The 22637-nt window shown below is 45.2% G+C and overlaps 1 protein-coding gene across 3 annotated transcripts in view; it reads right to left on the bottom strand.

The window, feature by feature from the left end:
• The window catches only part of tmem63c (transmembrane protein 63C), a 217116-nt gene that overhangs the window by 1728 nt on the left and 192751 nt on the right, over positions 1 to 22637 (bottom strand). For all 3 annotated transcript variants that reach the window (XM_080202134.1, XM_080202132.1, XM_080202133.1), the window contains one exon: positions 11492 to 11566. In XM_080202134.1, coding sequence (XP_080058260.1) covers positions 11492 to 11566 — 75 coding nt within the window. The remainder of the gene's footprint in view (positions 1 to 11491; positions 11567 to 22637) is intronic.

Genomic DNA, 22637 nt, shown 5'->3' on the forward strand with positions numbered 1-22637 from the left:
CTATCAAGAGAGAATAAATAGTCTGGGTTTGTATTCCTTAGAGTTTAGAAAAGTAAGGGGTGACCTGTGGGGGCTTGACAGGGGAGATGTTTTTCACTAGTGGGAGAGCAGGGAAGGGAGGAGAGTAGAGCATTAATCATTGGGGAACGCCATAGTTAGGGGGACAGAAGATACCATGGGAACATAAGAAATAGGAGCAGGAGTAGGCCATCTAGCCCTTCGAGGCTGCTCTGCCATTCAATAAGATCATGGCTGATCCGAAGTGGATCAGTTCCACTTTCCCGCTTTCTCCCCATAGCCCTTAATTCCCTTGTCTATCAAAAACCTATCTACCCATGACTTAAATATATTTAGCGAGGTAGCCTCCACCACTTCAACGGGCAGAGAATTCCAGAGATTCACCACCCTTTGAGTGAAGAGGTTCCTCCACAACTCCGTTCTAAACCGCGCCCCCCCCCCGCCTTATCTTGAGGCTGTGCCCTCTAGTCCTGCTGTTCTTTCTGAGCGGGAAGAATCTCTCTACCTCTACCCTATCCATCCCCTTCATTATCTTATACATCTCTATAAGATCCCCCCTCATCCTTCTAAACTCCAACGAGTACAGACCCAGTCTATTTAGTCTCTCTTCACAGTCTAACCCCCTCATCTCTGGTATCAGCCTAGTGAACCTCCTCTGCACTCCCTCCAAGGCCAAAATATCTTTGCGCAAGTGCGGCGACCAAAACTGCACACAGTACTCCAGCTGCAGCCTCACCAGTACCCTGTATAGTTGCAGCAAGACCTCCCTGCTTTTATATTCTATCCCCCTCGCTATAAAGGCCAGCATCCCACTCGCCTTCTTGAGGCCTGCTGCACCTGCAGACTGGGTTTTTGCGACTCATGCACAAAGACCCCCAGGTCCCTCTGCACCGTAGCATGCTGCAGCTTTTCGCCCTTTAAATAGTAATCCCTCCTACTATTATTCCTGCCAAAGTGGATAACCTCACACTTGCTAACATTGTACTCCATCTGCCAGGTCCTCACCCACTCGCTCAGCCTATCCAGATCCCTCTGCAGACTTTCCACACCCTCTGCACAATTTGCTTTTCCACTCATCTTTGAGTCATCAGCAAATTTCGTTACCCTACACTCAGCCCCCTCCTCCAGATCATCTACATAAATGGTAAATAGCTGAGGCCCCAGCACCGACCCCTGGGGCACTCCACTAGTCACCAACCGCCAATCAGAATAGCACCCATTGATACCAACTCTCTGCTTCCTATTAGACAACCAATCCTCTATCCACGCTAACACCTTACCCCCAACTCCATGCCCCCTAACCTTCTGAAGCAACTTTTTGTGCGGCACCTTATCAAACGCCTTTTGAAAATCGAGAAACAACACATCCACCAGTTCCCCTCTGTCTACCGCACTAGTCACATCCTCATAGAAATCCAGTAAATTCATCAAATACAACTTCCCCTTAACGAATCCGTGCTGCATCTGCTCAATCAAACCATTCCTTGCTAGGTGCCTCGCTAGTTCTTCTTTGATGACGGATTCAAGCATTTTTCCAACTACAGACGTTAAACTAACCGGCCTATAATTCCCAGCCTTTTGCCTGCTACCTTTTTTAAACAGCGGCGTAACATTAGCTGTTTTCCAACCTTCCGGCACTTCCCCGGAATCCAGCGAAGTTTGGTAAATAATTACTAAGGCATCTACTATCACCTCTGCCATTTCCTTCAGATGTGGGTATGCCGGCGTTGGACTGGCGTAAACACAGTAAAAAGTCTGACAACACCAGGTTTTAGTCCAACCGATCTATTTGATAATAGACTCACAAGCTTTCGGGGTTAGTCCCTTCGTCAGGTGAATGGAGAGTTCTGGCCTCACACAGAGCATATAAAGCACAGACAGTTTAGAGATTGCTGATTAGAATGCGAATCCTTACACCTAACCTGCTGTTCAAGACCTGAAGTGGCTGACAATGTGAGTGGAAGGAGCACTGATCACAGGTTAAAGAGATGTGTATTGTCTCCAGACAGTACAGTAAGTGAGGTTTTGCAAACCCAGGCAAGTCATGGGGGTTACAGATAGTGGGTTCATGTCGCACTATCTGTAACCCCCGTGACTTGCCTGGGTTTACAAAACCTCACTGTACTGTCTGGAGACAATACACATCTCTTTAACCTGTGATCACTGCTCCTTCCACTCACATTGTCAGCCACTTCAGGTCTTGAACAGCAGGTTAGGTGTAAGGATTCGCATTCTAATCAGCAATCTCTAAACTGTCTGTGCTTTATATGCTCTGTCTGAGGCCAGAACTCTCCATTCACCTGACGAAGGGACTAACCCCCGAAAGCTTGTGAGTCTATTATCAAATAAATCGGTTGGACTAAAACCTGGTTTTGTCAGACCTTTTACTGTATTTCCTTCAGAACCCTGGGATGTATTCCATCCGGTCCTGAGGACTTGTCCACCATCAGTCCCGTTAGTCTATCAAGCACTACCTCGCTAGTGACAGTAATCGCATTCAGGCCCTCAACTCCTACCATCCTTCTATCTTTAATACCCAGCAAACTATTCGTGTCCTCCTCCGTGAAGACCGAGGCAAAAAACTTATTTAAGGCCTTCACCATTTCCTCATCTCCCACCACTAAATCCCCCCTCTCATCCTCTAAGGGTCCAACATTCACTCTAGCCAGCCTCCTCCTCTTTATATATTTGTAAAAACTCTTACTGTCCTTTTATATATTTAGTGCTAGTTTAGCTTCATAGTCTATCCTTCCTTTCTTTATCAACTTCTTAGTCATTCTTTGTTGATTTTTAAACCACTCCCAATCTTCTAATCACCCACTATTTTTAGCTACTCTGAACACATCAGCTTTTAATTTAATACTCGCCTTTATTTCCTTTGATAACCACAGCTGGTTATCCCTTGTCCTACATTCCTTCTTTACCATCGGAATATATTTCTGCTGAGCACCGAAAAAGATCTCCTTACAGATCCTCCACTGTTCCTCAGCAGTCCTACCAACCAATCTGTGCCCCCAGTCTACATTTGCCGATTCCTCTCTCAGCTTATCATATTCCCCTTTGTTCAAACACAGGACACAGGTTCAGGACCCTACTTTTTCATCTTCCATCTGCATCAAAAACTCAACCATACAATGATCTCTCGTCCCAAGAGGATCCCTCACAACAAGATCCCTAATTCTACCTGCCTCGTTACACAACACCAGATCTAAGATAGCTCGCTCCCTTGTTGGTTCCGCCACATACTGTTCAAGGAAACTATCCCGACAGCATTCCAAGAACTCTTCCTCAAGCCCACCGCGTCCAACTTGGGTCAACCAATCAATATGCAGATTGAAATCCCCCATAATTATCGCAGTTCCGTTTCTGCATGCATCATTTATTTGTTTGATTATAGCCCGCCCCCACCTCCAAGTTATTATTTGGGGGACTATAGACCACACTCACCAGCATCTTCCTTCACTTACTATTCCTTATCACCACCCACAACGATGCCACGTTCTGCTCCTTGGAGCCTACATCTTCCCTTGCTATCGCCCTGATATTATCCTTGATCAGCAGAGCTACCCCACCCACTTTTTCCTCCCATCTATCCTTCCTAAACACTTGATACCTCTGGACATTCAGCCCCCAGTCCCTGTCACCCTGCAACCATGTTTCCGTAATGGCCACCAGATCATATCCATTTGTGCTGATCTGTGTCATCAGCTCATTCACTTTGTTCTGAATGCTTCGTGTATTCAGGTAAAGTGCCTTTATCTGTACCCTATTTGAAGGAACGCTACCAACCTTTCTCATGCCCCCTACTCCCTTTATTATTGGGACATCCTCAACATTTTCCCACACCCATACCCTCTCTTTTACTTTAGATATTGTAATTTCTCCCAACCCTGCACCCTCCCCCCCCAACTAATTAGTTTAAAGCCCTATCTACAGTCCTAGTTATACAATTTGCCAGGACTCTGGTCCCAGCACGGTTCAGACAAAGACCATCCCATCTGAACAGGTCCCACCTGCCCCAATACTGGTGCCAGTGCCCCATAAATTCAAACCCATTCCTCCCACACCAATCCCTGAGCCACGCATTCATCTCGTTAATCCTATTTACCCTACGCCTATCTGCACGCGGTTCAGATAGTAATCCAGAGATAACCACCTTGTTGGTTCTGCTTTTTAATTTGATTCCCAGCTTTGTCTACTCCCTCTGCAGATCCTTAGTTCCCATTTTGCCTATGTCGTTGGCACCCACATGTACCACAACAACCAGATTCTCACCCTCCCTCTCCAGGTTCTTCTGCAGCCCAGATGAGACATCCCGGACCCGAGCACCAGGCAGACAACACACCCTTCTGTATTCTTTATCATTGTGACAAAAGACAGTGTCCATACCCCTAACCACACTATCCCCAATTACCACTACATTCCTCTTTACTTCTTCCCCTTTGTCCTGTGTCTGCACCACTGTACCGTGGGCAGTTTGCTCATCAACCTTACAGCCCTCATTCTTATCCACACTGGGAGCAAGAACCTCAAACCTGTTGTGCAGATTGAGAGGCTGAGGCCTTTGGGTCCCCTCCTCCTTCCTCCCCACTCACCCCTCCTTCCTCTCACCCTTCCTCCCCTCAGCAGCACCCTCTTGTTCTTGACCCTCAGAGTTTGCCAGACTAGGGGGTGTGGATGTCTCTTGCACCCCACTATCCAGGTTACATTCCCTCTCCCTGATGAGCCTCAGTGTCTGAAGCTCAGAGTTCAGTTCGTCTACTTCGAGCTGGAGCTCTTCAAGCAACCAGCACTTACTGCAGAACGGGAGAGACTCGTGGTTGGTGTGTTGCCTCCCAGGTGCCAGCGTCTGTGCTGTCTTGGATAGTGTTTTCAGGATCCTTCAGGGGGAGGGGGTCCAGCCCCCAAGTTGTGATCCACATAGGCCCCAAAGACAGGTAGGAAAAGGGATGGGGATGTAAGGCAGAAATTCAAGAAGATAGGATGGAAACTTAGAGCTAGAACAAACAGGGTTGTCATCTCTCGTTTGTTGCCTGTGCCAAGCGCTAGCGAGGAGAGGAATAGAGAGAGAGAGCAGCTGAACACATGGCTACAGGGATGGTGCAGGAGGATCGAGATACCTGGATAATTGGGGCTCATTCTGGGGTAGGTGGGACCTCTACAAACAGGATGGTCTGCATCTGAACCACAGGGGTACCAATATCCTGGGGGTAAGTTTGCTAATGCTCTTCGGGAGGGTTTGAACTAATTCAGCAGGGGGCTGGGAACCTGAATTGTAGCTCCAGTGTACAGGAGGTTGAGAGTAGTGAGTTCATGAATAAGGTTTCAAGGTCGCAGGAGTGTACCAACACGCAGGAAGGTGGTTTGAAGTGTGTCTACTTCAATGCCAGGAACATCCAGAATAAGATGGGGCAGCACTGTAGCACAGTGGTTAGCACTGCTGCTTCACAGCTCCAGGGACCTAGGTTCAATTCCTGGCTCGGATCACTGTCTGTATGGAATTTGCACATTCTCCTCGTGTCTGCACGTGTTTCCTCCGGGTGCTCAGGTTTCCTCCCACAGTCCAAAGATGTGTGGGTCAGGTTAATTGGCCGTGCTAAAATTGCCCCTTAGTGTCCTGAGACGCATAGGTTAGAGGGATTAGTGAGTAAATATGTAGCGATATGGGGTAGGGCCTGGGTGGGATTGTGGTCGGTGCAGGCTCGATGGGCCAAATTGCCTCTTTCTGCACTGTAGGGTTTCTATGATTCTATGAAGTTGCAGCATGGGTTAGTACCTGGGATTTTGATGTTGTGGCCATTTCAGAGACATGGATAGAACAGGGACAGAAATGGTTGTTGCAGGTTCCAGGGTTTTGATGCTTCAGTAAGATCTGGGAAGGTGGTAAAAGAGGGGGAGATGTGATATTGTTAGTCAAGGATAGTATTATGGTGGCAGAAAAGACGTTTGATGAAACTTGTCTACTGAGGTTGTATGGGCTGAGGTTAGATACAGAAAAGGAGAGGTCACCCTGTTGGGAGTTTTCTATAGGCCTCTGAAAAGTTCCAGAGATGTAGAGGAAAGGATTGCAAAGATGATTCTGGATAGGAGCAAAAGTAACAGGGTAGTTGTTACTTTCCAGTCAATATTTGTAAAGTTATAGCTCAAGCACGTTAGAGGGGTCAGTTTTTGCCCAATGTATGCAGGAGAGTTTCCTGACACAGTATGTAGATAGGCCAACAAGAGGCGAGGCCACATTGGATTTGGTATTGGGTAATGAACCAGACCAGGTGTCAGATTTGGAAGTAGGTGAGCACTTTGGAGATAGTGACCACAATTCAGTTATATTTACATTAGCAATGGAAAGGGATAGGTATATACCACAGGGCAAGAGTTTAGCTGGGGGAAAGGAAATTATGATGCGATTAGGTGAGATTTAGGATGCATAGGATATGAAAGGAAACTGCAAGGGATGAGCACATCGAAATGTGGAGCTTGTTCAAGGAGCAGCTACTGCGTGTCCTTGATGAGTATGTACCTGTCAGGCAGGCAGGAAGTGGTTGAGCGAGGGAACCGTGGTTTAGTAAAGAATCTCTTGTGAAGAGGAAGAAGGAGACTCATGTTAAGATGAGACGTGAAGACTCAGTTAGGGCACTTGAGAGTTACAAGTTAGCTAGGAAGGGCCTGAAGAGAGAGCTAAGAAGAGGCAGGAGGGGACATGAGAAGTCTTTGGAAGGTAGGATCAAGGAAAACCCTAAAGCTTTCTGTAGGTATGTCAGGAATAAAAGAATGACTAGGGTAAGATTAGGGCCAGTCAAGGATAGTAGTGGGAAGTTGTGCGTGGAGTGCAAAGAGATAGGAGAGGCACAAAATGAATATTTTTCGTCAGTATTCACACAGGAAAAAGGCAATGTTGTCAAGGAGAATACTGAGATACAGGCTATTAGACTAGATGGGATTAAGGTACATAAGGAGGCGGTGTTAGCAATTCTGGAGTGTGAAAATAGATAAGTCCCCTGGGCCGGATGGAATTTATCCTAGGATTCTCTGGAAAGCTAGGGAGGAGATTGCCGAGCCTTTGGCTTTGATCTTTATGTCATTATGGGGAGAGGGCCGGAAAGTGGAACTGAGCCACGACAGATCAGCCATGATCTTATTGAATGGTGGGGCAGGCTCGAAGGGCTGGATGGCCTACTCCTGCTCCTATTTCTTATGTTCTTATGTTCTTATTAGTGGCTACAGGAATAGTGCCAGAGGTCTGGAAGATAGCAAATGTTGTCCCTTTGTTCAAGACGGGGAGTAGAAACAACTCCGGTAATTATAATCCAGTGAGCCTTACTTTTGTTGTAGACAAAGTTTTGGAAAGGATTATAAGAGACAGGATTTATAATCATCTAGAGAGAAATAAATTGACCAGGGATATTCAACATGGTTTTGTGAAGGGCAGGTCATGCCTCACAAACCTTACTGAATTCTTTGAGAAGGTGACCAAAGAGGTGGATGAGGGTAAAGCAGTTGACGTGGTGTATATGGATTTCAGTAAAGGTTCCCCATGGTAAGTTATTGCAGAAAATACGGAGGCACGGGATTGTGGTGATTTAGTGGTTTGGATAAGGCATTGGCTAGCTGATAGAAGACAGAGGGTGGTGGTTGATGGGAAATGTTCATCCTGGAGTTCAGTTACAAGTGGTGTACCTCAAGGATCTGTTTTGGGGCCACTGCTGTTTGTCATTTTTATAAATGACCTGGATGAGGGTGTAGAAAGATGGGTTAGTAAATTTGCGGATGACACCAAAGTCGGTGGAGTTGTGGACAGTTGTGGATGTTGCAGGTTACAGAGGGACATAGATAAGCTGCAGAGCTGGGCTGAGAGGTGGCAAATGGAGTTTAATGTGGAAAAGTGTGAGGTGATTCATTTGGGAAGGAGTAACAGGAATACAGAGTACTGGGCTAATGGTAAGATACTTGGTAGTGTGGATGAGCAGAGAGATCTCATTTTCCACATGCATAGATCCCTGAAAGTTGGCACCCAGGTTGATAGGATTGTTAAGGCGTACGGTGTGTTAGCTTTTATTGGCAGAGAGATTGAGTTTCGGAGGCATGAGGTCATTTTGCAACTGTACAAAACTCTGGTGCGGCCGCACTTGGAGTATTGCATACAGTTCTGGTCGCCGCATTATAAGAAAGATGTGGAAGCATTGGAAAGGGTGCAGAGGAGGTTTACCAGGATGTTTTATGGATGTCTTATGAGGAAAGGCTGACGGACTTGAGACTGTTTTTGTTAGAGAGAAGGTTAAGAGGTGACTTAATAGAGGCATACAAGATGATCAGGGTATTAGATAGGGTGGACAGAGAGAGCCTTTTTCCTCAGATGGAGGTGAGGGGACGTAGCATGAGGGGACATAGCTTTAAGCGGTGATAGATATAGGACAGATGTCAGAGGTAGGTTCTTTACTCAGAGAGTAGTAAGGGTGTGGAATGCCCTGCCTGCAACAGTAGTGGATTCGCCAACATTAAGGGCATTTAAATGGTCATTGGATAAACGTATGGATGATATTGGAATAGTGTAGGTTAGATGGGCTTTAGATTGGTTTCACAGGTCAGCACAACATCGAGGGCCGAAGGGCCTGTACTGTGCTGTAATGTCCTATGTTCTTGAACAAGGAGACATAGCACCAAGATAGCTGAGGTACGTAGAAATTTCCTCTCACAGAAGTGGTGTATCTCTAGAAATTTTTGCTCCAAAGGATGGTAGAGGCTGGATCATTAGAAGTATTTAAAGAGAATGGATCAAGGAATAGAGGACAATGAAAAAATAACACAGGGAAGACCATAAGATATAGGAACAGAATTGGGCCATTCGGCCCATCAAGTCTGTTTTGCCAATCGATCACGGCCTGCTTCAAACCCAAAAGGTCAGAAGGATCGTGAGGCCCCGCTTTCGCGGTCCGTATTCGTACTGAAAATCAAGATCAAGCGAGCTTTTGCCCTTCTGCTCCACGGGAGGTTTCCGTCCTCCCTGAGCTCACCTTAGGAGACCTGCATTACGGTGTGACAGGTGTACCGCCCCAGTCAAACTCATCCCCATTCCCCGCATTTTCCCCGCAACTTTTGATCTTCTCCACCTGCATTACCACTTCCAGTGATCTACGTACCTGTATACCCCGATCCCTCTGCCTATCAATACTCTTAAGGGTTTTACCATTTACTGTATATTTCCTTTCAGTATTAGACCTTCCAAAATGCATTACCTCACGTTTGTCCAGATTAAACTTCATCTGTCATCTCTCCGCCCAAGTCTCCAACTGATCGACATGCTGCTATATCCTCTGATGGTCCTCGTCACTATCCGCAAATCCACCAGCCTTTAGAATCATAGAACGCTACAGCACAGAAACAGGCCTTTTGGCCTTTCTTGGCTGTACCAAACCATTTTTCTGTCTAGTCCCACTGACCTACACCTGAACCATATCCCTCCACACCCTCTCATCCATGTACCTGTCCAAGATTTTCTTAAATGTTAAAAGTGAGCCCGCGTTTACCACTTCATCCGGCAGCTCATTCCACACTCCCACCACTCTCTGTGTGAAGAACCCCCCTAATATTCCCTTTAAACTTTTCCCCCATCATCCTTAACCCATGTTCTCTAGTTTATTTCTCCCCTCGCCTCAGTGGAAAAAGCCTGCTTGCATTCACTCTATCTATACCCATCAAAATCTGATACACCTCTATCAAATCTCCCCTCATTCTTCTACATTCCAGGGAATAAAGTCCTAACCTATTCAACCTCTCTCTGAAACTCAGTTTCTCAAGTCCCGGCAACATCCTTGTAAACCTCTGCACTCTTTCAACCTTATTAATATCCTTCCCATAATTAGGTGACCAAAACTGCACACAATGCTCTAAATTCGGCCACACCAATGTCTTATACAACCTCACCATAACATTCCAACTCTTATACTCAACACTCTGATTTATAAAGGCCAATCCTATCTACCTATGATGCCACTTTTAAGGAATTATGTTTCTGTATTCCCAGATCCCTCTGTTCTGCTACACTCTTCAGTGTCCTACCATTTACCTTGTATGTTCTACCTTGGTTTGTCCTTCCAAAGTGCAAGCCCTTTGTGTCATCCGCAAACTTGCTAATCAAACCAGATACATTTTCCTCCAAATGATTTATGTACATTATAAACAGCAAAGGTCTCTTATTCTTTTTTCATTTAGATCATTGATGTATAGAGTGAAAAGTTGTGGTCCCAACACTGACCCCTGTGGAACTCCACTAGTCATCAGCTGCCATCCTGAAAAGGACTCACATCTGCCTTCTTTACCAGTCAGCCAATCTTCTATCCATGCTAGTACCTTGCCTCTAACACCATCACCTCTTATCTTAGTCAGCAGATTCCTGTGCGGCATCTCACCAAAGACCTTCTGGAAATCCAAGTAGCTAACAAACAGGGTCTCCTTTGTTTAAAAGGAGTTAAGGGTAGCGAGATCAGCCATGATCCGATTGAATGGTGGGCAGGCTTGAAGGGCCTGGTGACCATTCCTGTTTCTATTTCTTGTGTTCATCCAGGTCATTGATATAGATTGCAAACAGTTGAGGCCACAGCAGTAATCCAGTAGTTACAGTTTACCAATCCATTTAATCTGATTCTGTACTTCTAGTTAGCTAACCAATTCCAGTATCCAAGTTAATATAACAGCCCCAACTCCATTAGTTCTTGTCCAGTAACCTTTAATGATGTATCTTATCGAATGCCTTTTATACCATATCTACCAGCTATCCTTTATTAACACTGCTTGTCACTTCCTTGAAATCTCTGATTAAGTTGCCAATCTAGATTTCCCTTTCATAAAACCATGTTGACATTCCCTGATTGGATTATGATTTGCTAAATGTCCTGCTATTACCTCCTTAATAATGGATTGAAGCTATTTCCCACTGACAGACATAACTGGATTATAGTTTCCTGCTCTCTGTCTTCTTCCTTTCTTGAATTGAAAGGTGAAATTTACAATATTCCAATCCACTGGGACCTTACCAGAATAAAGGGAATTAAATAATGACCACTGCATGGCAGACAGGCAGAATCAGCAATGGAAGGGTGAGGATTGAGAGTGGTTTCCATCTTCCAGCAACTTTTGACATGAGCAATTGAACAATCTGTGTCGTGTTAAGTGGTAGTGACTTTCACCATCAGACATTGGCCATTGAATCCATTTATTGATTTGGTTTGGTTTCTGCCCAGAAACCTCTCAACTACATTGGATAGTTCAAGAACCAGTTTAATGTTGACCAAATGCCACTGCTTTGTGTCCAGTAGCAACTGAAAATAAGTGTGTTTGAAACTTATTCTGTGTAATCCCAAATTCACAACATTTAAATACAAGAGAATGTGATAGAAATACCAGGATAGCGCAGAGTTGACCTGAGCTCCACTGAAGTTGTTATATTTCCTGCCCTGTCTCCTTCCTGTTCATAACTTACATTGGAATTTGGTGTTGACGACACACTACTCCGTTCTCCATCTGTAAACACACCATCTGATTCCTGCTCCGCCATCTGAGAACAGAAGGTAAGAGGTGAGAATCAAATTTACACCATCAGATTTGAAGGAACATTACAGTGCTGGGGGAAAAGGCAGGTCAGTGAGTCTGGGTGAGTTGCACTTGCAGAGAGCCAGCATGAACACAAGGGGCTGACAGAATGCTTAGAACACAGGAGGCAGCTTTATGAATCAATAACAAATTGAGGTGGGAGCAGAAATTGAGCATGTATCAAAGGTGGATTCACAGGAACTGTCACGTAGTTATAAAAGGGGAGTTTAGGAAGAACCTAAACGCAAAAATCTCCAATGGAGGGTGGGGAAACAGAGTGTGAGCCGATGTGTGAGGACTAGAAGAGATAAAAATAAAAACAGAAAATGCTGAAAATGTGCGGCAGGTCTGAAAGCATCAGTGGAAAAGGGAAGAGTTAATGTTTCAGTTCTGTGTGACCTTTCATCAGAACTGGGAGCAGTTAGCAATGCAATAGATTTTCAGCAAATGATAGGCAGGGAGGTGTTAATAACAAAAGAGAAGCTCTGTACTGAGGTGGAAGTCAGGAGGATTAAATAACACATCATTTCATGGTGCAAGGCAAAACATAGCAGTATTGGATGTCTGCCACACAGGGGAAACAGCAAGCAATAGACAGAGATGTGATTCCACAACCAACAGATCAGATCTAAGGTCTGCAGTCTTGCCACATCCAGTTATAGAACACAGAACATTACAGCGCAGTACAGGCCCTTCGGCCCTCGATGTTGTGACGACCAGTGGAACAAATCTAATGACCCTCTAACCTAAACTATTCCAATGTTATCCATATGCCTATCCACTGACCATCCGAACGCTCTTAAAGTTGGCGAGTCCACAACTGCTGCAGGCAGGGCATTCCACGCCCTTACTACCCCCTGAGTAAAGTTATAAATGGTGGTGGACAATTAAACAACTAACTGGAGGGGTGGTGTCAGAAATACATCCTCAATGATAAGGGAGATCAGAACATCAGTATAAAAGACAAAGCTTTGCAACCATCTTCTGGCTTAAAGATCAAGTGAATCATAGAAACTCTAGTGTAAGAGTGACAGGATTTATTCCCACTTGGAAATAAGTGCATGTATTAGCAAGAGGCAACATGATTTTGTGATGGGAAGTCATATCTCAGTGACGACTGAGTTTTTCGAGGAAGTGACAAAGATGATTGGTGAGGGTAGGGCAGTGGATGTTGTCTACATGGACTTCAGTAAGGCTTTTGACAAGGTCCCTAGTGGTAAATTGGTGCAGAAGGTGAAGTCGAGCTAGCGAAGTGGATACAAAAGTGACTCGGTCAGAGAAGACAGAGGGTAGCAGTGGAAGAGTGTGTTTCTGAATGGAGGGCTGTGACAAGTGATGTTCCTCAGGGATCAGTGCTGGGACTTTTGCTGTTTGTAATATATATATAAATGATCTGGAAGAAAATGGAACTGGTATGATTAGCAAGTTTACGGATGACACAAAGGTTGGTGGATTTGTGGATAGTGATGAGGACCATCACAGGATACAGCAGGATATAGATCAGTTGGAGGCTTGGGCGGAGAGATGGCAGATGGAGTTTAATCCGGATAAATGTGAGGTAATGCATTTTGGAAGGTCTAATAAATATATAGTAAATGGCAGAACCCTTAAGAGTATTGATAGGCAGAGAGATCTGGGTGTACAGGTCACAAAGTGGCAACGCAGGAGGAGAAAGTGGTCAAGAAGCCATACGGCATGCTTGCCTTCATCAGCCGGGGAACTGAGTTTAAAAATTGGCAAGTCATGTTGCAGCTTTATGTAAACCTCAGTTAGGCTGTACTTGTTTAATTCTGGTCACCACACTACCAGATATAGAGGTTTTGGAGAGATTACAGAAGAGATTTACCAGGATATTGCCCAGCATGGAGGGCATTAGCTATGAGGAGAGGTTGAAGGAACTTGTTCTCACTGGAATGAAAGAGATTGAGGGGCAACCTGATAGACGTCTATAAGATTAGGAGGGGCATGAAGTTAGTGGATAGACAAAAGTTTTTCCCAGGGTGTAAGACTAGGGGCATAGGTTTAAGGTGCGAGGGGCAAGATCTAAAGGAGATGTACAAGGCAAGTGTTTTACACAGAGAATGGTAGGTGCCTGGAATTCGTTGCTGGAGGAGGTAGTGGAAGCAGATAAGATAATGAGTTTTAAGGGGCATCTGGACAAATAGAACATAGAACATAGAACATAGAACACTACAGCACAAACAGGCCCTTCGGCCCACAAGTTGCGCCGATCACATCATCACCTACCAACCTACAGACCTATCTATAACCCTCAATCTCATTAAACCCCATATACTCATCCAGAAGTCTTTTAAAAGACCCCAGCGAGTTCGCCTCCACCACCACTGACGGCAGCCGATTCCATTCACTCACCACCCTCTGAGTGAAAAACTTACCCCTAACATCACTTCTGAACCTCCCTCCCCGCACCTTAAATCTGTGTCCTCTCGTAGCGACCATTTCAACCCGGGGAAATAGCCTCTGAGAATCCACTCTATCTATTCCTCTCAACATTTTGTAAACTTCTATCAGGTCGCCTCTCAACCTTCGTCTCTCCAGGGAAAAGAGTCCCAAATACATGAATAGGATTGGAATAGAGGGATAGGACCCCCAGAAGAGTAGAAAGTTTTAGTCAAGTCGGGAATTATGGTCAGTGCAGGCTTGGAGGGCTGAAGGGCCTGTTCCTGTGCTGTAATTTTCTTTGTTCTTTGAGGTCATTCATCCCATCAAGTCTGCAACAACCACAATCCCACCCAGGCTTTATTCCTGTAACCCCACATATTTACCTTGCTAATCCTCTGACAATAGGGTCAATTTATCATGGCCAATCAACCTAACTCGCACATCTTTGGATTGTGGGAAGAAACTGGAGTACCCGGAGGAAACCCACGGAAACACGTGGAGAACGTGCAAACTCCACACAGACAGTGACCCAAGCCGGGAACTGAACCCGGGTCCCTGGCGCTCTGAGGCAGCAGTGCTAACCACTGTTTCCTCATACCAGGAAACGGCTGAAGGTGATGGGGTCTAACAACATTCTGGCAATAGTTTTATGGAACAGAATCCTATAGTACAGAAGGAGGCCATTTGGCCCATTGAGTCTGCACTGACCACAATCCCACCCAGGCCCTATTCCTATGATACCCAGTATTGACTCTCACTAGCACCTCCCAACAACTAACGGGCAATTTAACACGGCCAATCAACCTAACCTGCACATTTTTTTGATTCTGGGAGGAAACTGGAGAACACTGAGGAAACCCACACAGACATGAGGAGAGTGTGCAAACTCCACACAGTCACCCGAGACTGGAATTGAACCCAGGTCCCTGGTGTTGTGAGGCAACAGTACTAATCACTGTGCCACCTTGCCATACCGACAACCGATGCTCTACAACTAGCTACACTCCTAATCAAGCTGTTCCAGTACAGCTACAAAACCAGCAACTACCTAGCAATCTGGTGGAAGATGGTGGTGAATGGAAATGTCACTGGATGGAAGACCAGGTTAATGATTTGGGGATAAGGGTTCCCAACACAGCAGCTCCTGGAATATAAATCCAATTAATAAAACTGAAATCAAAAGCTATTGCTGATTGTAGGGAAGGGAAATCTGCTGCCGTTACCTTGTGTGGCCTAATGTGATTCCAGACCCACAGCAATCTGGTTGATTCTTAGTGGACTTTTGAAATGGTGTGGCAAGCAATCAGTTCAAGGACAATTAAAGTTGGGCAACAAATGCTGGTCTTACCAGTGATGCCCACATCCCATGGAAAAATGAAATTTAAAAAATGGAAAATTGTGCAGGTATATCCACAAAAAAAAGAACAAATTCAACCTGGACAATTACCATCACATCAGTCCACACTCGATCATTAGCAAAGTAATGGAAGGCATTGAGAACAGTGCTATCAATTTATTCAGCAGCTGTCAAGTCGCCATCATCCCAGATGACCGTGGATCCTTTCAGGGGAAGAGCTGACCGGTGGTAAATTAAATTGAGAATCACAACACCTTAGATCAGGGGCAAGGTTGAGAAAGCAAAGCCAGTCCTGGAATTGAACCCATGCTGTGCATAATTAACTAGCCAGCTGAGTTAAACCAACCCCCTATTTTATTCAGCGACTGGCACTCTGGGTTTTCAGTGCCACTCAGTTCCAAACTTCATTTCAACCTTAATCCAAATGTGAACAAAAGAGCTGAACTCAAGATGGCAGTGATTGTCTTTGATATCTAAGGGAGCGTTTGACTGGATGTGGCACCAAGTCAGAGCAGAGAAGGTGGTAGAAGAGGGGGAGGCGTGGCATTGTTAGTCAAGGACAGTATCACGGTGGCAGAAAGGACGTTTGATATGGACCTGTCTATTGAGGTAGTATGGGCTGAGATTAGAAACAGGAAAGGAGAGATCACCCTGTTGGGAGTTTTCTATAGGCCTCCAAAAAGTTCCAGAGATGTAGAGGAAAGGATTGCAAAGATGATCCTGGATAGGAGTGAAAGTAACAGGGTAGTTGTTATAGAACATAGAACATAGAACATTACAGCGCAGAACAGGCCCTTCGGCCCACGATGTTGCGCCGACCAGTTACAAAAACAATGACCCACTAGCCTATACCAATCCCTTTTCGTCCATAAACCTATCCAGAGATCTCTTAAACGCCCCCAAACTAGACGCATTTACAACTGCAGCAGGCAGGGCATTCCAATCCCTCACCACCCGCTGGGTAAAGAACCTACCCCTGACATCTGTCCTGTAGCTACCCCCCCTTAATTTAAAGCCATGCCCCCTCGTGCTAGCTTTCTCCATCCGAGGAAAAAGGCTATCACTATCCACCCTATCTAAACCTCTAATCATCTTATATGTTTCAATAAGATCCCCTCTTAGCCGCCTTCTTTCCAACGAAAACAACCCTAAATCCCTCAGTCTCTCCTCATAGGACCTCCCCACCATACCAGGCAACATCCTAGTAAACCTCCTCTGCACCCTCTCCAACGCCTCCACATCCTTCTTGTAATGCGGGGACCAGAACTGCACACAGTACTCCAAGTGCGGCCGCACTAGAGTAGTGTACAGTTGCAACATTACACTGCGACTCCTAAATTCAATCCCCCTACCAATAAACGCCAAGACACCGTACGCCTTCTTAACAACCTTATCTACTTGATTCCCAACTTTCAGGGATCTATGTACACACACACCTAGATCCCTCTGTTCATCCACACTATTCAAAGTCCTCCCGTTAGCCCTATACTCGACACATCTGTTGCTCCTACCAAAGTGAATTACCTCACACTTCTCCGCATTAAATTCCATCCGCCACCTCTCGGCCCAGCTCTGCAACCTATCTAAGTCTCCCTGCAGACTATGACACCCTTCCTCACAATCTACCACACCTCCAACTTTGGTGTCATCAGCAAATTTACTAATCCACCCAACTATACCCTCATCCAGATCATTAATAAAAATTACAAACAACAGTGGCCCCAAAACAGATCCCTGAGGCACACCACTCGTAACTGTACTCCATGATGAATATTTACCATCCACCACCACCCTCTGTCTCCTATCTGATAGCCAATTCCTGATCCAACTTCCTAGATTACCCACAATCCCATACATCTGCATTTTCTGCAGAAGCCTACCATGGTGAACCTTATCGAACGCCTTACTAAAATCCATGTATACCACGTCAACTGCCTTGCCCCCATCCACCTCTTTGGTCACCTTCTCAAAAAACTCAATAAGGTTAGTAAGGCATGACCTACCCGCTACAAAACCATGCTGACTATTTCTAATCAATTCATTACACTCCAAATAACTATAAATCCTATCCCTAATAATTTTTTCTAAAACCTTGCCCACAACAGAAGTAAGACTCACCGGTCTATAATTCCCGGCAAAGTCTCTGTTCCCCTTCTTAAACAATGGGACAACATTCGCTATCCTCCAATCCTCCGGGACTACACCAGAGACCAATGACGACCTGAAGATCTGAGCCAGAGGCTCTGCAATCACCTCTCTAGCCTCCCAGAGAATCCTAGGGTAGATCCCATCCGGACCAGGGGACTTATCTATTTTCAGCCCCTCAAGAATTTCCAGCACATCCCTTTTTTCAACCGTAATACTGTCTATTTTACACCCCTGCAACCCAATGTCCTCCTCAGCTATATTCATGTCCCCCTGCGTGAACACCGAAGAGAAATATTGGTTCAATACTTCTCCAATCTCCTCCGGTTCCACACACAACTTCCCCCTGCTGTCTGTAACTGGCCCTAATCTTGCCCTGACCAACCTTCTGTTCTTGACATACCTATAGAACGCCTTAGGATTCTCCTTAATCCTATCAGCCAAAGTCTTCTCATGTCCTCTTTTAGCCCTTCTCAACTCACTCTTCAACTCCCTCCTAGCCAATCTAAAGCTTTCTAGTGCACTATCTGAGCCCTCCAATCTCATCCGAACATAAGCCTCCTTTTTCTTTTTAACCATCGACTCAACTCTTTTAGTGCACCACGGTTCCCTAGATCTGCCAAATCCACCATGCCTGACAAATCCACATGCCTGTTATGGGGGCTTTAACTTTACAAATATCGATTGGGACAGCTATAGTTCAAGTACGTTAGAGGGGTCAGTTTTTGTCCAATGTGTGCAGGAAGGTTTCCTGACACAGTATGTAGATAGGCCAACAAGAGGTGAAGCTACATTGGATTTGGTACTGGGTAATGAACCAGGCCAGGTGTTAGACTTGGAGGTAGGTGAGCACTTTGATGATAGTGACCACAATTCAGTTACGTTTACCTTAGTGATGGAAACGGATAGGTATATACCGAAGGGCAGAAGTTATAGCTGGGGGAAAGGTAATTATGAGGCTATTAGGCGAGATTTAGGATACATAGGATGGAGTAGGCAATTGCAGGGGCTGGGAACATCTGAAATGTGGAGCTTCTTCAAGGAGCAGCTCCTGCGAGTCCTTGATAAATATATACCTGTCAGGCAGGGAGGAAGTGGTCGAGCGAGGGAACCGTGGTGTACTAAGGAAGTTGAATCTCTGGTGAAGAGGAAGAAGGAGGCTTATGTAGAGATGAGACGTGAAGGCTCAGTTAGGGCACTGGAGAGTTACAAATTAGCCAGGAAGGAGCTAAAGAGAGAGTTAAGAAGAGCTAGAAGAGTACATGAGAAGACTTTGGCGGATAGGATCAAGGAGAACCCTAAAGCTTTCTACAGGTATGTCAAGAATAAAAGATTGGTTAGGGCAAGATTAGGGCCAGTCAGGGACAGCAGTGGGAAGTTGTGCATGGAGCCTGAAGAGATAGGAGAGGCACTGAATGAGTATTTTTCGTCAGTATTCACGCAGGAAAAAGTCAATGTTGTCGAGGAAAATACTGAGATACAGGCTTTTAGACTAAGTGGGATTGAGGTACATATGGAGGAGGTGTTAGCAATATGAAAATAGATAAGTCCCCTGAGCCGGATGGGATTTATCCTAGGATTCTCTGGGAGGCTAGGGAGGAGATGGCAGAGCCTTTGGCTTTGATCTTCATGTCGTCATTGGCTACAGATATAGTGCCGGAAGACTGGAGGATAACAAATGTTGTCCCCTTGTTCAAGAAGGGGAGTAGAGACCATCCTGGGAATTATAGACCGGTGAGCCTTACTTCTGTTGTGGGCAAAGTTTTGGAAAGAATTATAAGGGATAGGATTTATAATCATCTAGAGAGAAATAAATTGATTAGGGATAGTCAGCACGGTTTTGTGAAGGGTAGGTCGTGCCTCACAAACCTTATTGAGTTTTTTGAAAAGGTGACCAAAGAGGTGGATACGGGTAAGGCAGTTGACGTGGTGTATTTGGATTTTAGCAAAGCATTTGATAAGGTTCCCCATGGTAGGCTACTGCAGAAAATGCAGATGCGTGGGATTGAGGGTGATTTAGCAGTTTGGATCAGGAATTGGCTAGCTGATAGAAGACAGAGGGTGGTGGTTGAAGGGAAATATTCAACCTGGAGTTCAGTTACAAGTGGTGTACCTCAAGGATCTGTTTTGGGGCCACTACTGTTTGTCATTTTTATAAATGACCTGGATGAGGGTGTAGAAGGATGGGTTAGTAAATTTGCTGATGACATCAGTCGGAGGAGTTGTAGACAGTGAGGATGGATGTTACAGTTTGCAGAGGGACATAGATAAGCTGCAGAGCTGGGCCGAGAGGTGGCAGATGGAGTTTAATACGGAAAAGTGTGAGGTGATTCACTTTGGTAAGAATAACAGCAGTACAGAAGACAGGGCTAATGGAAGGACTCTTAGTAGTGTTGACGAGCAGAGAGATCTTAGGGTACATGTGCATAGCTCCCTGAAAGTTGGCACCCAGGTTGATAAGGTTGTTAAGAAGGCGAACGGTGTGTTAGCTTTTATTGGTAGAGGGATTGAATTTCGGAGCCGTGAGGTCATGTTACAACTGTACAAAACTCTGGTGTGGCCGCACTTGGAGTATTGCGTACAGTTCTGGTCGCCGCATTATAAGAAAGATGTGGAGGCATTGGAAAGGGTGCAGAGGAGATTTACCAGGATGTTGCCTGGTATAGTGGGAAGGTCTTATGAGGAAAGGCTGAGGGACTTGAGGTTATTTTTGTTAGAAAGAAGAAGGTTGAGAGGTGACCTAATTGAGGCATACAAGATCATCAGAGGGTTAGATAGGGTGGACAGTGAGAGCCTTTTTCCTCGGATGGTGATGGCTAACACGAGGGGACATAGCTTTAAATTAAGGGGTGGTAGTTATAGGACGGATGTCAGAGGTAGGTTCTTTACTCAGAGGGTAGTAAGGACGTGGAATGCCCTGCCTGCAGCAGTTGTGGACTCGCCAACTTTAAGGGCGTTCAAATGGTCAGTGGATAGGCATATGGATAACATTGGAATAGTTTAGGTTAGAAGGTCATTAGATTGGTTCCACTGGTCGGCGCAATATCGAGGGCTGAAGGGCCTGTACTGCGCTGTAATGTTCTAGGTTCTATGTTCTAAGAATCCTAGCTAAATTGAAGTCAACGGGAAGTGGTGCAATCTCTCCATTAACTGGAGTCATACTAGCACAATGCAAGATGGTTGTGGTCGTTACAGGACAATCATCTCTCAGTTCCGTGACATCGCATCAGGATTCCTCAGGGTTACTGTCCTAGGCCCAACCATCTTCAACTGCTTCATCAATGACCTCCCTTCCACCAAAAGGTCAGAATTGAGAATATTCTTGGTAAGGGGGTCAAAGGTTGTGGGGGAAAGGTGGGAGAATGGGGTTGTGAAACTTACTGGCCATGATCGAATGGTGGTGCAGATTCGATAGACCTTATGGTCTTATGATTGCATATTTGCAACTCCTCATCCACTGAAGCAGCCTGTATCCATATCAACAAAACTTGGACTGCTAATTCCAAGTATGTGCTCATATGCAGACTTATATGTTGCAGGTAGCATTCACACCACAAGGTCCTAAGCAATGACCATCTCCAACAAGTGAAAATCCAACCATTGCTTCTTGACACTGATCCTCCCCAATATCAATATTCTGGGGCTTCTCATTGACCAGAAATTGAACTGGTCCAACTATAGAAATACTGTGGCTACAAGAGCAGGTCAAAGGCTAAGAATTCTGCAGTGAGTAACTTGCCTACAGACTTCCCAAATCCTGTCCTTCATCCACAAAAGCTCAAGTCAGGAATGCAATGGAATGCTCTCTGCTTGCCTGAATGAAGTAAAAAGTCTGACAACACCAGGTTTTAGTCCAACCTATTTATTTGATAATATTCTCACTAGCTTTCGAGGGGACAGCCTCTTCGTCAGGTGAATGGAGAGTTCTGGCCTCAGACAGAGCATATAAAGCACAGACAGTTTAGAGATTACTGATTAAAATGCGAATCCTTACACCTAACCAGCAGGTTAGGTGTAAGGATTCGCATTTTAATCAGTAATCTCTAAACTGTCTGTGCTTTATATGCTCTGTCTGAGGCCAGAACTCTCCATTCACCTGGCGAAGAGGCTGTCCCCTCGAAAGCTAGTGAGAATATTATCAAATAAATAGGTTGGACTAAAACCTGGTGTTGTCAGACTTTTTACTGTGTTTACGCCAGTCCAACGCCGGCATACCCACATCATGCCTGAATGAATGCAGCACCAATAACACTCAAGGGAAGCTCAACATAATGCAAGGTAAAGCAATCTGTTTGATTGGCACCTCATTTACTATCTTAAGAATGCACTCCCTCTACCATTCAAGAAGTGGAGCTTTGTTATGGGGATGGGAATGTCCATGACAAAAAGGAGATTGTTACAGCCAGGAAACTGATGAAGTGACAAACGGCAGGTTACAGGCTGGAATCTATTCCAGGGTACAAAAAGATTATCTATCAAATACAGATATCTAGAGTGAGTCCAACCTGGGAGCTTTCAGGGGGATTACTTATAGAATAACAGAGATCCAGAGTGAGTTACCAGCTGGGATCTAATTAATGAGGGCAGTGGGGTGATGGCTATATGTACAAACCAGGGTACAGAGTACAGAGGTCTCCCTGTTTGGTAAATGTAGTAACAGCTCGGAATTGCCCAGAGTAAAACCTGGTTGTAGAATTGTACAGCATAAAGCTGTCACGCATCGCTCTTTGTACCAAAGGCTGTCTATCTACCTGCTTCTTGAATCACTCTCTTGCCTTCTCTTGCAATCCCATTTCACGACTGCTGGTTCTGAATGTTAAGGATATAAGGTATGTTACAAGTTATGTTCAAACAAGTCTCTGATAGAAGGATTCTGGTAAAGTTGTACAGGACAACATCGAAGGTCAAAATATCCTTTATTAGGTACAGTACCTAGAACTGTACACAATATTCCACATGCTTTTGGAGAATGGTGTGGAGCATTGGAAAGATTCATCGGATGGTTAATAATCTGATAAGTCACATTAGGAACACTTCTTCCACGACCATCTTCAATTCCTGGAGGCAGCTTGAAATCTGGGATTTCTGAATTACAGGCAGTAGGTGCTACTGACTGAGCCAGTAGGATCTA

This window comes from Carcharhinus amblyrhynchos, chromosome 14 (assembly GCF_965287045.1).
Source record: "Carcharhinus amblyrhynchos chromosome 14, sCarAmb.v2.hapA, whole genome shotgun sequence".
NCBI lineage: Eukaryota > Metazoa > Chordata > Chondrichthyes > Carcharhiniformes > Carcharhinidae > Carcharhinus > Carcharhinus amblyrhynchos.